At 47.5% G+C, this 14,557-nt stretch overlaps 1 protein-coding gene across 2 annotated transcripts in view; it reads left to right on the forward strand.

Moving 5' to 3' along the window:
* Positions 1–14,557, forward strand: part of LOC140716562 (synaptosomal-associated protein 25) — a 196,534-nt gene that overhangs the window by 148,695 nt on the left and 33,282 nt on the right. For both annotated transcript variants that reach the window (XM_073029390.1, XM_073029389.1), the window contains exon 4: positions 6,403–6,451. In XM_073029390.1, coding sequence (XP_072885491.1) covers positions 6,403–6,451 — 49 coding nt within the window. The remainder of the gene's footprint in view (positions 1–6,402; positions 6,452–14,557) is intronic.

A 14,557-nucleotide genomic window follows, 5' to 3' on the forward strand; every position in this document is an offset into this window, starting at 1 on the left:
CGATGGGATTGGGCAGGTCAGGGTGCAGGTCGATGGGATTGGGCAGGTCTGGGTGCAGGTCGATGGGATTGGGCAGGTCAGGGTGCAGGTCGATGGGATTGGGCAGGTCAGAGTGCAGGTCGATGGGATTAGGCAGGTCTGGGTGCAGGTCGATGGGATTGGGCAGGTCAGGGTGCAGGTCGATGGGATTGGGCAGGTCAGGGTGCAGGTCGATGGGATTAGGCAGGCCTGGGTGCAGGTCGATGGGACTGGGCAGGTCAGAGTGCAGGTCGATGGGATTAGGCAGGTCTGGGTGCAGGTCGATGGGATTGGGCAGGTCAGGGTGCAGGTCGATGGGTTTAGGCAGGTCAGGGTGCAGGTCGATGGGATTGGGCAGGTCAGGGTGCAGGTCAGGATGCAGGTCGATGGGATTAGGCAGGTCTGGGTGCAGGTCGATGGGATTGGGCAGGTCTGGCTGCAGGTCGATGGGATTAGGCAGGTCAGGGTGCAGGTCGATGGGATTAGGCAGGCCTGGGTGCAGGTCGATGGGATTGGGCATGTCAGGGTGCAGGTCGATGGGATTGGGCAGGTCAGGGTGCAGGTCGATGGGATTAGGCAGGTCAGGGTGCAGGTCGATGGGATTAGGCAGGCCTGGGTGCAGGTCGATGGTTTAGGCAGGTCAGGGTGCAGGTCGATGGGATTAGGCAGGTCAGGGTGCAGGTCGATGGGATTGGGCAGGTCAGGGTGCAGGTCGATGGGATTGGGCAGGTCAGGGTGCAGGTCGATGGGATTAGGCAGGCCTGGGTGCAGGTCGATGGGATTAGGCAGTCCTGGGTGCAGGTCGATGGTTTAGGCAGGTCAGGGTGCAGGTCGATGGGATTAGGCAGGTCAGGGTGCAGGTCGATGGGATTGGGCAGGTCAGGGTGCAGGTCAATGGGATTGGGCAGGTCAGGGTGCAGGTCAGGGTGCAGGTCGATGGGATTAGGCAGGTCTGGGTGCAGGTCGATGGGATTAGGCAGGTCTGAGTGCAGGTCGATGGGATTGGGCAGGTCAGGGTGCAGGTCGATGGGATTGGGCAGGTCAGGGTGCAGGTCGATGGGATTGGGCAGGTCTGGGTGCAGGTCGATGGGATTGGGCAGGTCAGGGTGCAGGTCGATGGGATTGGGCAGGTCAGGGTGCAGGTCGATGGGATTAGGCAGGCCTGGGTGCAGGTCGATGGGATTAGGCAGGCCTGGGTGCAGGTCGATGGTTTAGGCAGGTCAGGGTGCAGGTCGATGGGATTAGGCAGGTCAGGGTGCAGGTCGATGGGATTAGGCAGGCCTGGGTGCAGGTCGATGGTTTAGGCAGGTCAGGGTGCAGGTCAATGGGATTGGGCAGGTCAGGGTGCAGGTCAGGGTGCAGGTCGATGGGATTAGGCAGGTCTGGGTGCAGGTCGATGGGATTGGGCAGGTCAGGGTGCAGGTCGATGGGATTGGGCAGGTCAGGGTGCAGGTCGATGGGATTGGGCAGGTCTGGGTGCAGGTCGATGGGATTGGGCAGGTCAGGGTGCAGGACGATGGGATTGGGCAGGTCAGAGTGCAGGTCGATGGGATTAGGCAGGTCTGGGTGCAGGTCGATGGGATTGGGCAGGTCAGGGTGCAGGTCGATGGGATTAGGCAGGCCTGGGTGCAGGTCGATGGGACTGGGCAGGTCAGAGTGCAGGTCGATGGGATTAGGCAGGTCTGGGTGCAGGTCGATGGGATTGGGCAGGTCAGGGTGCAGGTCGATGGGTTTAGGCAGGTCAGGGTGCAGGTCGATGGGATTGGGCAGGTCAGGGTGCAGGTCAGGATGCAGGTCGATGGGATTAGGCAGGTCTGGGTGCAGGTCGATGGGATTGGGCAGGTCTGGCTGCAGGTCGATGGGATTAGGCAGGTCAGGGTGCAGGTCGATGGGATTGGGCAGGTCTGGGTGCAGGTCGATGGGATTGGGCAGGTCTGGGAGCAGGTCGATGGGATTAGGCAGGTCTGGGTGCAGGTCGATGGGATTGGGCAGGTCTGGGTGCAGGTCGATGGGATTGGGCAGGTCTGGGTGCAGGTCGATGGGATTAGGCAGGTCTGGGTGCAGGTCGATGGGATTAGGCAGGTCTGGGTGCAGGTCGATGGGATTGGGCAGGTCTGGGTGCAGGTCGATGGGATTAGGCAGGTCAGGGTGCAGGTCGATGGGATTAGGCAGGTCAGGGTGCAGGTCGATGGGACTGGGCAGGTCAGGGTGCAGGTCGATGGGATTGGGCAGGTCTGGGTGCAGGTCGATGGGATTAGGCAGGTCAGGGTGCAGGTCGATGGGACTGGGCAGGTCAGGGTGCAGGTCGATGGGATTGGGCAGGTCAGGGTGCAGGTCGATGGGTTTAGGCAGTTCAGGGTACAGGTCGATGGGACTGGGCAGGTCAGGGTGCAGGTCGATGGGACTGGGCAGGTCAGGGTGCAGGCCGATGGGATTGGGCAGGTCAGGGTGCAGGTTGATGGGATTGGGCAGGTCAGAGTGCAGGTCGATGGGATTAGGCAGGTCAGGGTGCAGGCCGATGGGACTGGGCAGGTCAGGGTGCAGGTCGATGGGATTGGGCAGGTCAGGGTGCAGGTCGATGGTTTAGGCAGGTCAGGGTGCAGGTCGATGGGATTAGGCAGGTCAGGGTGAAGGTCGATGGGATTGGGCAGGTCTGGGTGCAGGTCGATGGGATTGGGCAGGTCAGGGTGCAGGTCGATGGGATTGGGCAGGTCAGGGTGCAGGTCGATGGGATTGGGCAGGTCTGGGTGCAGGTCGATGGGATTGGGCAGGTCAGGGTGCAGGTCGATGGGATTAGGCAGGTCAGGGTGCAGGTCGATGGGATTGGGCAGGTCAGGGTGCAGGTCGATGGGATTGGGCAGGTCAGGGTGCAGGTCGATGGGATTGGGCAGGTCAGGGTGCAGGTCGATGGGATTGGGCAGGTCTGGGTGCAGGTCGATGGGATTGGGCAGGTCAGGGTGCAGGTCGATGGGATTGGGCAGGTCTGGGTGCAGGTCGATGGGATTGGGCAGGTCAGGGTGCAGGTCGATGGTATTGGGCAGGTCTGGGTGCAGGTCGATGGGATTGGGCAGGTCTGGGTGCAGGTCGATGGGATTGGGCAGGTCAGGGTGCAGGTCGATGGGATTGGGCAGGTCAGGGTGCAGGTCGATGGGACTGGGCTGTTTATATGGTTCCGCATGGACTAGATGGGCCAAAGGGCCTGTTTCTGCGCTCTATTTTCTTATGACTCTGTTATGGAGTCTGCTAAACCAGGAAGGTGAACAGAGGAACCAAATAAGGGAAGGAAGAGTGGGCAGATAGCAATGCAGATTCCTGGGTGACCCAGTGTGTTAATGTTGGGCACGTATGGTCAATAGAGGAGGGGAAACGTATCTAGGTGATAGAGACCTGGAATTGAATGCTGCCTGCCAGCATTTTGTGTGTGTTATTCTGGATTTCCAGCATCTGCAGAATCACTTGTGCTTATGTTCTGCACTCCCATCGTACTACACACTGCATTTCCTCTGCCAGGGGACGTCTTTATTAAGGCATTTTAATCCAGTAATACCTTGTAAGTACCAACAATGGCCCTCTTCTGTAAATCTACAAGAACAGATCCAAAAGCTAACATGTAGATTGGATCAAAGCAGGATCTCCTGATACAGTCTGCGGGGAAGCTGTGAAATCTAATCTCTGAAATGAATTCATTCGACAGAAGCTCTGAAAGGGAACATGAAGTACTTTATTGAACTTCATTTCCATATAGAGTATGCTCCTTGTAAATTCTACACATTAATATTAGAAATTAAAATACAGAAATTGAATAAAGTGTTATGTCCTCACCTAGTTACAAGGATCAGGAGCATTCTCGTGTGGTATAATTAGATCAAAATTCATTTAACTGTGACACTATTTCAAGAAGCATTACAATTGAGTAGCGCCTTACTGTATCCTAATGTTCTGAACAGCTGTAATCTATCCAGAATCTAATTTGTCCAGGGCATATTAGTGATGATTTACATAAACTCCCACTGCTAATGCATCCATGTCCAGTACTGTGCAAAACTCTTAGGCACATATATATAGCTGGGGTGCCGAGGATATTTGCGCAGTACTGTAGTAATGTTATGTATTGCACTGTACTGCCGCCAAAAAAAAACAAATTTCATGACAGATGTGAGTGATGATAAACCTGATTCTGATCTGGGTCTCTATTGTTAACTGAGAGTGGGAAGGGGGCAGGGAGAGGGGAATCATGGTTGAGAGAAGGGGAAGGGAGAGGGGAGGGAGCGGGAAGCACCAGAGAAACATTCTGTAATGATCAATAAACTAATTGTTTGGAATCAAATGACCTTGCCTGTGTCTCAGGGCTGGGTGTGTCTGCACCCTTGCCACCCCTCCCCTGCCCCTGGCTCTCCTCCTCTGCCACCTGTCCCACACCCCTCCTGTGGTGCTCCATCCTTCCCAACACCCATTGCTCCCGTCAGATTTACAAACTCACTCTCTGCACCATGTAGACAAATACAGTCCTATGCACCCTAGTTATATATATGTGCCTAACTTTTGCACAGTACTGTAATTGTTTGATCTCTGTCTGCTGGTCTGTGATGGTAGCAAGCTCAAACGCAGTGGCTTCTACGTGGCCAACCAAAGGGTTATTGTCTTTTTTTAATGTATTTTCTACAATTACAAGACCCTGGTGAACATTAAGAACTTAAAGTACTGCAGGTCTACCCCATCAGCAAGTTACTCTTTGGCGGTAAAACCGAAGGAGCTGGACTTGCTGTGGGTCATGCTGCGGCCTACATCGGAGTGGGTGCGCGACAGAGGCATGCTAACAGCGGGTGATCATCTTAGTCACTTTTCTTGTGTCGCAAAACCCTGTTGGACATTATTAATGTGGAATGCTGCATGTCCGATTCATTGGTTTATTGGCAAACGGTGGGGGGTTTGGGCGGGGTGTGTATGGCCTTGGTTGTAGCAAGGTCTAGGCCTCAAACCATGGTATCACCTGGTCACTGCCACCCAGGAGAGAGGCATTGGAGTCGGTGCACTGCACTGGAGTGCCAGCGTTAGTGTGAGTGACATGGCAGACATGCTGGGCTCAGTGCTGCCCTCCAGTGTTCACCTAGCAGAAGACAGGCCATATTCAGTTGGACTGCAGACTGCTGCAACATTGGTGGACTCAGGGATTTGGACTATATATTTATTGTGTATGACTATATTTTACTGCTGTCTTATAAGTGCTACACATGCTTTGTGCTGTGAATGACTGTTGGTACTATGTTGTGCATCTTGGCCCCAGAGTAGATAGATAGATAGATAGATAGATACTTTATTCATCCCCATGGGGAAATTCCAATTTTTTTCCAATGTCCCATACACTTGTTGTAGCAAAACTAATTACATACAATACTTAACTCAGTTAAAAAAAAAATATGATGTGCATCTAAATCACTATCTCAAAAGCATTAATAATAGCTTTTAAAAAGTTCTTAAGTCCTGGCGGTAGAATTGTAAAGCCTAATGGCATTGGGGAGTATTGACCTCTTCATCCTGTCTGAGGAGCATTGCATCGATAGTAACCTGTCGCTGAAACTGCTTCTCTGTCTCTGGATGGTGCTATGTAGAGGATGTTCAGAGTTATCCATAATTGACCGTAGCCTACTCAGCGCCCTTCGCTCAGCTACCGATGTTAAACTCTCCAGTACTTTGCCCACGACAGAGCCCGCCTTCCTTACCAGCTTATTAAGACATGAGGCTTCCCTCTTCTTAATGCTTCCTCCCCAACACGCCACCACAAAGAAGAGGGCGCTCTCCACAACTGACCTATAGAACATCTTCAGCATCTCACCACAGACATTGAATGACGCCAACCTTCTTAGGAAGTACAGTCGCCTCTGTGCCTTCCTGCACAAGGCATCTGTGTTGGCAGTCCAGTCTAGCTTCTCGTCTAACTGTACTCCCAGATACTTGTAGGTCTTAACCTGCTCCACACATTCTCCATTAATGATCACTGGCTCCATATGAGGCCTAGATCTCCTAAAGTCCACCACCATCTCCTTGGTCTTGGTGATATTGAGACGCAGGTAGTTTGAGTTGTACCATATCACAAAGTCCTGTATCAGTTTCCTATACTCCTCCTCCTGTCCATTCCTGACACACCCCACTATGGCCGTGTCATCAGCGAACTTCTGCACACTGTTTCGTTCAGCTATATTCATGGGTATTCATGTATGGCTGAATGAACTTGAACACTGACATTGCAGGATATATTGTTTTTGAGGAATTTGCTGAGAGGATAGTGCAAGAGGGTTTTATTATTGATTTATAGACTGGTGTAGTTTCTATTCAATTGATCCCTGTTCCACCGCTCACCCTCTTTCTCCTTGTCTTCTCAAACAGAGCAAAGATGCTGGGATCAGGACCCTGGTCATGCTGGATGAGCAAGGAGGTGAGTGAATTTCAAACACACTCTACATATCTGGGAGGTAAAAAAACTGAAGATGAGACCAGGATTAAAAAAAAACACCTATTTTAACATTGATTAGTCCACAGGGATTAATTCCATGTGGTAAGAGTTAAGTGGAGAATGTGGTTTTGTCTATACACAGGTTCAATAAACCTTTCTCATGCTAGCAAGCCATGCAGAAAAGAGGGTGGTTTTAGACCCAGTCTCTGTCTCTGTTGATGTAGTTCAGTGCAGAGAGGGTAGATTTTGCAAATACACAACCCTTTCCCCCCCCCCACCCCAAAAAGCCCCTGAATCATGGAAGGATTCAGCCAAAGATCCCCTGTCAATTACTACGCACTGAATATTCAACTGTGGCTTCATCCAAGATCAGGTACCCTGCTCACACACGAACACACACACACACACACACATATATATATATAGAGAGAGAGAGAGAGAGAGAGAGACACACACATATATATATATATATATATATATATATATATATATATATATATAGAGAGAGAGAGAGAGAGAGAGAGAGAGAGAGAGAGAGAGAGAGAGAGACACACACACACACACATATACATATATATATATATAGAGAGAGAGAGAGAGACACACACACACACACACATATATGAAGAATGGACAGGGTACAAAGATAAGGGGAAGAGTGTGGAGGCCACACAAATGCTTCAGCTCCATTGAAAATAAAGTATACCAAAGTACCTGAGCGGCCATTCCAACTTGATAACCATATCTAGTGGGATTAGGATCAGATAGTACCTGAGGGAAAGACCTGGTGAGATCAGAATAATTTAAATGTTTTGTCCCATCAAAATACTGAAATAATTTATTAAGAATGTTACAATTTATCCAGACCTTTCTGAGGAGAGTAATATTTTGAAATGGTAGCGTAAAAATTTGGAGAAAAGCTGCAGGCAGTTAATGCCTTACCCAAGCATCCAGCCATGATGGTAAATGTGAAAACTACAGTATATTCTCTAATTCCAAGAATCCAGCGACAGTGAGATCATCAAAACTCAACCCTAAGGTCTCCTTTTCCTTAACATTTGATTGCTGCCTCCTCCAGCTACAACTTCTTCCCAATCATAATGTTGCTAAACCCCATCGCTCCAACGCGTGATTAGTGTATAACAGACTCCTCCCTAATTGTCCAGTTGTTAAACCATGTGATAACCTGCTCAAGTCATATGATCACCAATCTCCCAGCTATAAACATGGCCATTGCATTGAATAAAACCCACAGTTCAAGTTAAATCCTCACTAAATGGGTTTTGATCAAGACAGGATGACACATTTGTCAGATAACAAGAAGTGGATTCACGTTTGATTTGCTCATATGATTTGATTTGAAATACATATAAATCTTCTATGTTGTGCAAATGTCTTGCCATTCCCTGATATTGTAACAGGTAATATAGGATCTAAAGTTTAAAATGTGAGCATTTAGAGGCTGTGAGAAGAGCAAAGGGAGTTGAACTAATTCATAGAATCTTAGAGAATTCGCTCATGTTGTCCATGCCAACTCGGATGTCTTTCTGCACATCACACTCGTCTGCACTGCATTTACATCCCACTACATCTCTCCAGTCCAAGTACCTGTACAAATGCCTTTTAAACATTGTAATTGGATCTGTCTGCACCACCTTGTTCCTGGATGAGGAACAATTACTCAGCCGAGGGTGGTGGGCACGTGGAACGCGCTGCCAGAGAAAGTGGTGGAGACGGGTACAATTAAAGACATTTAGCCAAGTACAAGGATAGAAGAGATTAGAGGGATGTGGGCCAAATGCAGGCAGATGGGATCAACTTGGAATGACACCTTGGTTCGCATGATGCTATAGACCAAAGGGCCTTTTCCCTTCCATATGGTTCTATATCCAATCTGACCAAGAGGCTGGCACCACAGTCCAATCTATCCCTCATCTAGCATCATTTATTTCCGACAATTTCACTCAGAAAGTGCTGGTGTGAAACGGAAGGACATTATACTGATTCTATTGATCAAGGTGATGTTTTTAACTGTTGTGGCTGTTATGTAGGCTTTGGTTTAAACTTCCACCTGATGCCAGGGAAAGCAAGGAGTTAAATATCAGAATCCTTTGCCTCCATTGACTGCTAATCCTCTAAGTAGCAATCTGGCCACTGACTGGGCTTCTATAAAAGGTTTAATTCATGTTACAATTGTTTGATATCGTGCCACCGTTAACTAGAATTGAGGGAAAGATGTGACCTATCACAGGCCAGATCCTCACACAGGTAAGGATGAAGGGTCCGGGTCTAATCACTCCCTCACTCACCCACTCCTCCACTTCCAATCCCCACCTTGCCATGAATTCCAATCCAATCCTATTCACCAACCGGCTTCAGAGTCTGTGCTGCCCAGCTGGACTACCACACTGGTCCCACATCTGACCTTCAGCCTCCCATGTATGGTTCCCATACCCAGTTACATAACCCACTTTCATTCAGGACTGTATTTTGCTCACTCTTCATTCCTACCTCTTGGTTAGACACTTGAAGGTTAGACATCCACCAGCATCTCAACACTATTCCCTTAAAATTACCACTATGCCCATGGCCTTGATCTCATCAAGGTTTTTAACTACACCTATCTAGTCCCGCATCAATATCAGAATCCTGGAATCATAGATTGTACAGGTTTAAAAGCAAGCCCCTTATGCCTATGATGGACCCAATTAAACCCCCCTCAGCCTTTTCCCCTTAAGATCGCAAGTTTACATCTTCTTGAGCCAGCAGATCTAGATCTTGGCAACCTGCAGCTGAATAAAAAGGGATAACTTGAATGTTGAGTCCCACACCAGCCAAGTGCCATCATTCTCCCTTCCAGGTCCTCTAAAAACTGTCCAGCCACCCTGCCCAATTGTCCTAGACAATGGTCTCAGTGGAGGTTTCTCACTGATACATGTAATTCTACAGCTGGGACAGTGAAAGGGGATTATTGCTTCTCGTTCTCTACCAGATCTGCTGATTGTCCAGGACAATGGGCTCAGTGGTGGTTTCTCACCAGTGTATTTAATCCCACTGCTGGGACAGTGAAAATGGATTATTGTCGCTTGTTCTATAAGATCTGAAGGTGAGTGAGATGGACACTGACCGTTGCAAGTGGAAAGTGCAATGCTGCTCAGCACCCCAGTCCAAACATTCACCAATAATCACAATAGTAAACACAGGAGGTTCTGCAGACGCTGGAAATCCAGAAAAACATACACCAAAGTGAGGGTAGAAACAAGATGATTTGGCAGATAAATGCAAGGCTGAGAATCTGGTGCAGGGGGTAGGACTTCATGTTCTTCGATCGTTGGGACCTCTTCTGGGGGAGGTATAACCTGTACAAAAGGGACGAGTTGCACCTGAACCCGAGGGGGACCAATGTCCTTGTGGACAGGTTTGTAAGCTGTTGAGGAGGGTTTAAACTAATTTGGCCTGGGGATGGGAACCGGAGTGAAAGGACTCAGGATAGGAAAGATGGTAACAAGGCAAAAATTAGACTCTCAGGAAGATTGGGTAGATGATAGGACAAAATTGCAGGCGGCAGGGTGAGTATCTGTGCATTAGGAAAGCAGATTCAAACGGGATACCAAATACAGTAAAAGTGTTACATCTCAATGCACAGAGTACAAGAAATAAGGTGGATGATCTTGGTGGACTATTACAGATTGTTAGGTATGATGTCGTTGACATCACTGAATCATGGGTGAAGGATGGTTGTAGTTGGGAGCTGAATATCCAAGGTTACACATTGTATCGGAGGGATAAGAAGGTAGGCAGAGGGGGTGGTGTGGCTCTGCTGGTAAAGAATGGCATCAAATCATTAGAAAGATGTTGAATCCTTATGGGTTAAGTTAAGAAACTGCAAGGGTAAAAGGACCCTGATGACCTCCCAACAGCAGCTGGGATATGGATCACAGATCACGATGGGAAATAGAAAAGGTGTGGCAAAAGAGCAATGTAATGATAGTCATTGGAGAATTTAACATGCCGATCAATTGGGAAAATTAGGTTGGTAATGGATCTCAAGAGAGTAAATGTGTTGAATGCCTAAGAGATGGCTTTTTAGAGCAGTTTTTCATTGAGCCTATTAGGGGATCAGCTCTACTGGACTGGCTGTTATGTAGTGAACTGGAGTGATTAGGGAGCTTAAGGGAACCCTTAGGAGACAGTGATCACAATATGATTGAATTAAACTTGAAATTTGATAGGGAGAAAGTAAAGTCTAACATAGCAGTATTTCAGTGGAGTAAAAGAAATTACACAGGTATGAGAGAGGAGTTGGCCAAGGCAAATTGGAAAGAGATGCAGTAATGGCTTGAGTTTCTGGGGGGAAATGAGAAAGGTGCAGGATAGATGTATTCCAAAAATAAAGAAATATTCAAATGGAAAAATAGTACAACCGTGGCTGACAAGAGAACTCAAAGCTAATGTAAAAGCAAAAGAGAGGGCATAGAACAACACAAAAATTAGTGGGAAAATAGAAGAATGGGAAGCTTTTAAAAACTTGCAGAAAATAACTAAAAGACTCATTAGGTGAAAAAAGATTAAATATAAAAACAAGCTAGCAAACAATATCAAGGTGGATAGAAAAAGCTTTTTCAAGTATATAAAAAGTAAAAGAGAGATGACAGTGGATATAGGACCGCTAGAAAATGAGGCCGTAAATGTCGGGGAACTAGGAGATGGCAGATGAACTAAGTGAGTATTTTACATCAGTCTTCACTATGGAAGACACTAGTAGTTGAAGGGTGTGAGGGAAGAGAAGTGAGTGGAATTATTATTACAAGAGAGAAGGTGCTCAAAAAGCTGAAAGACCTAAGGGTACATAAGTCACCCAGACCAGATGAACTGCACCCTAAGGTTCTGAAAGAGGTAGTGGTAGAGATTGTGGAGGCATTTAGTAATAATGTTTCAAAAATCATTGGATTCCGACATGGTTCAAGAGGACTGGAAAATTGCAAATGTCATTCCACTCTTTAAGAAAGGAGGGAGGCAGCAGAAAGGAAATTATAGACCAGTTAGCCTGACCTCAGTGGTTGGGAAGATGTTGGGTTCAATTGTTGAGGAGGAGACTATGGAGTACTTGGTGACACAGGACAAGATAGGGCAAAGTCAGCATGGCTTCCTTAAGGGAAAATCTTGCCAGACAAACTTGTTGGAATTCTTTGAGATTACAAGTAGGATAGATAAAGGGGAGCATTAGATGTTGTATATTTGGATTTTCAGAAGGTCTTTGACAAGGAGTCACACATAACACTGCTTACCCAGTTAAAAGCCCATGGTATTACAGGAAAGTTACTGGCATGGTTAGAGCATTGACTAATTGGTAGGATGCAGTGGTTGGCTATCTGTGACTAGTGGTGTTTTGCAGGGGTCGGTGTTGGGTCCACTTCTTTTCATGCAGTATATCAACGATTTAAATGATGAAATAGATGGCTTTGTTGCCTATTTTGCAGGTGATACGAAGATTGGTAGAGGGGCAAGTAGTGTTTAGGAAACAGGAAGGCTGCTGAAAGACTTAGACAGATTAGGAGAATGGGCAAGAAAGATGCAAATGAAATACAATGTTGGAAAATGCATGGTCATGCACTTTGGTAGAAGAATTAAATGTGCAGACTATTTTCTAAACGAGGAGAAAATCCAAAAAATCTGAGATGCAAAGGGAGTATGTGTGCAAAACACCCTAAAAGTTAACTTGCAGGTAGAGTTAGTGGTGAGGAAGGCAAATGCAATGTTAGCATTCATTTCAAGAGGTCTAGAATACAAGAGCAGGGATGTGATGCTGAGGCTTTATAAGGTACTGGTGAGGCCTCACCTTGAGTATTGTGAACAGTTTTGGGCTACTCATCTAAGAAAAGATGTGCTGGAATTGGAGAGGGTTCAGAGGAGGTTCACAAGGATGATTCTAGGAATGAAAGAGTTATCATATATTTGATGGCTCTGGGTCTGTACTTACTGGATTTCGGAAGGATGAAAGGCCTATCAAATGTTGAAAGGCCTACAGAGTAGATTTGGAAAGGATGTTTCCCGAGATGGGGGAGTCTTGGACAAGAGGACACAAATTTAGGATAGAGGCGTCCATTTAAAACAGATATGGAGAAATTTTGTTAGCCAGAGGGTGGTGAATTTGTGGAACTTATTATCACAGGCAGCTGTGGAGGTCAAGTCATTGGGTGTATTTAAGGCAGAGATTGATAGTTCTTGATTGGACACAGCGTCAAAGGTTATGGGGAGAAGGCCAGGGTTTGGGGCTGAGGAAGGATCAGCTACGATTGAATGGCAGAGCAGACTCGATGGGCCAAATGGCCTAATTCTGCTCCTATGTCTAGTGGTCAAAATGATGGAGGAATCAAGCAGGCCAAGCAGCCTCTATGGCAGAGGTTCCCAACCTTTTTTATGCCATGGACCAATATCATTAAGCAAGGGGCCCGTGGACCCCAGGTTGGGTTTCCATGAAGACGAAAACACAGTCAACATTGTGGGCCAAGACGCTTCACCAGGACTAGAAAAGAAGGGGAAGAAGACAGAATAAGAAGGTGGGCTGAGGGAAAGAATTTCAAGAGGACAGGTGATAGGTGAAGCCAGATGAGAAGGAAAGTGGACGAGTGGGGGAAGAGCAGGTGAAGTGAGAAGCTGGGAGGTGATATATGGAAGAGCTAAAGGATTAGTCTGACAGGAGAGGGTAGTAGACCATGGGAGAAAGGGAAGGAAGAGGGGTAGCAGCAGTGAGGTGATGGACAGGTGAGGAGAAGGGTATGGGTAAGAAGGGAGCCAAATGGGGAACTGAAAGAGAGAAATGAGGGTAAGTTTACCAGAAGTTCGAGAAACCGATATTCATGCCGTCACCAGAAGGAATATGAGATGTTGCTCCTCCAACCTGAGTGTGGCCTCACCATGGTAGTTGAGGAGGCCATGGACTGAAATGAAATTATGGGAATGGAAAGAGTTAAAATGGCTGGCCATTGGAAAATCCCCTCTGTTGTGGTGACAGAGCAATGGCGCTCAACAAAGCTGTCCAACAATCTAAATCACATGTCTACAATGTAGATAGTTTATTAACTTCGGTTTGCTTGGAAACCTATTGTGTTTAAGACACTCAAATGTTGAGTGCATCGAAGGCTTGTTTGACAGGGTAGGGCTACATCAGCGGCTTGATCACAGTGGATTCCTGTTGGGATTCCTCACGTGCTGCTCAGTTTTGGCTCCACTGTACATGGTTTGGCTTTGACTGGTTCCCCAACTGGAATTGCGTCCAATCAGGTGGAGGGCACGATGGAGGGGGCTACAATTGGCTGGTGATGTTGACAGGGTAGGTGAAAGAGTAGGCTCCAATTACAGAACTCCCATTACAGAAAGACGAAGCAAGGCTTAACACAAGATGGGGAGGTAGGGGCTTGACACAGCTAGAGTACTCAGCTTCTCTCTGGAGCAGCTCCTTTATCTCCCTTCAGTTTCCTTATTTCTGAAGTTCCACTGGGCCAGGCAGGCCAGCGCCAGGCTGGTAAACCAGGTTAAAGCTGAGCCGACAAACCTCATTGTAACACCATGGAACCAGACTCTTCACCCCACCATCTACACCGACCATCCACCGCCACAAATCCAGCACGATCATAGAAACACAGAAAACCTACAGCACAATACAGGCCCTTCAGCCCACAATGCTGTGCTGAACATGTACTTTCTTTAGAAATTACCTACGGTTACCCATAACCCTCTACTTTTCTAAGCTCCATGTACCTGTCCATGAATCTCTTAAAAGACTCTATCATATCCACCTCCACCACCGTCGCCAGCAGCCTATTCCATGCACTCACCACTCTCTGGGTAAAAAACTTACCTCTGACATCTCCTCTGTACTTACTTCCAAGCACCTTAAAACTGTGCCCTCTCATGTTAGCCATTTCAGCCCTGGGGAAAAGCCTCTGACTATCCACATGATCATCATCAAAATGCCTTTCATCATCTTATACACCTCTATAAGGTCGCCTCTCATCCTCTGTCACTCCAAGGAGAAAAGGCCAAGTTCACTCAATCTATTCTCATAAGGTATGCTCCCCAATCCAG

The sequence above is a fragment of the Hemitrygon akajei genome, chromosome 25, assembly GCF_048418815.1.
Source record: "Hemitrygon akajei chromosome 25, sHemAka1.3, whole genome shotgun sequence".
Lineage (NCBI taxonomy): Eukaryota > Metazoa > Chordata > Chondrichthyes > Myliobatiformes > Dasyatidae > Hemitrygon > Hemitrygon akajei.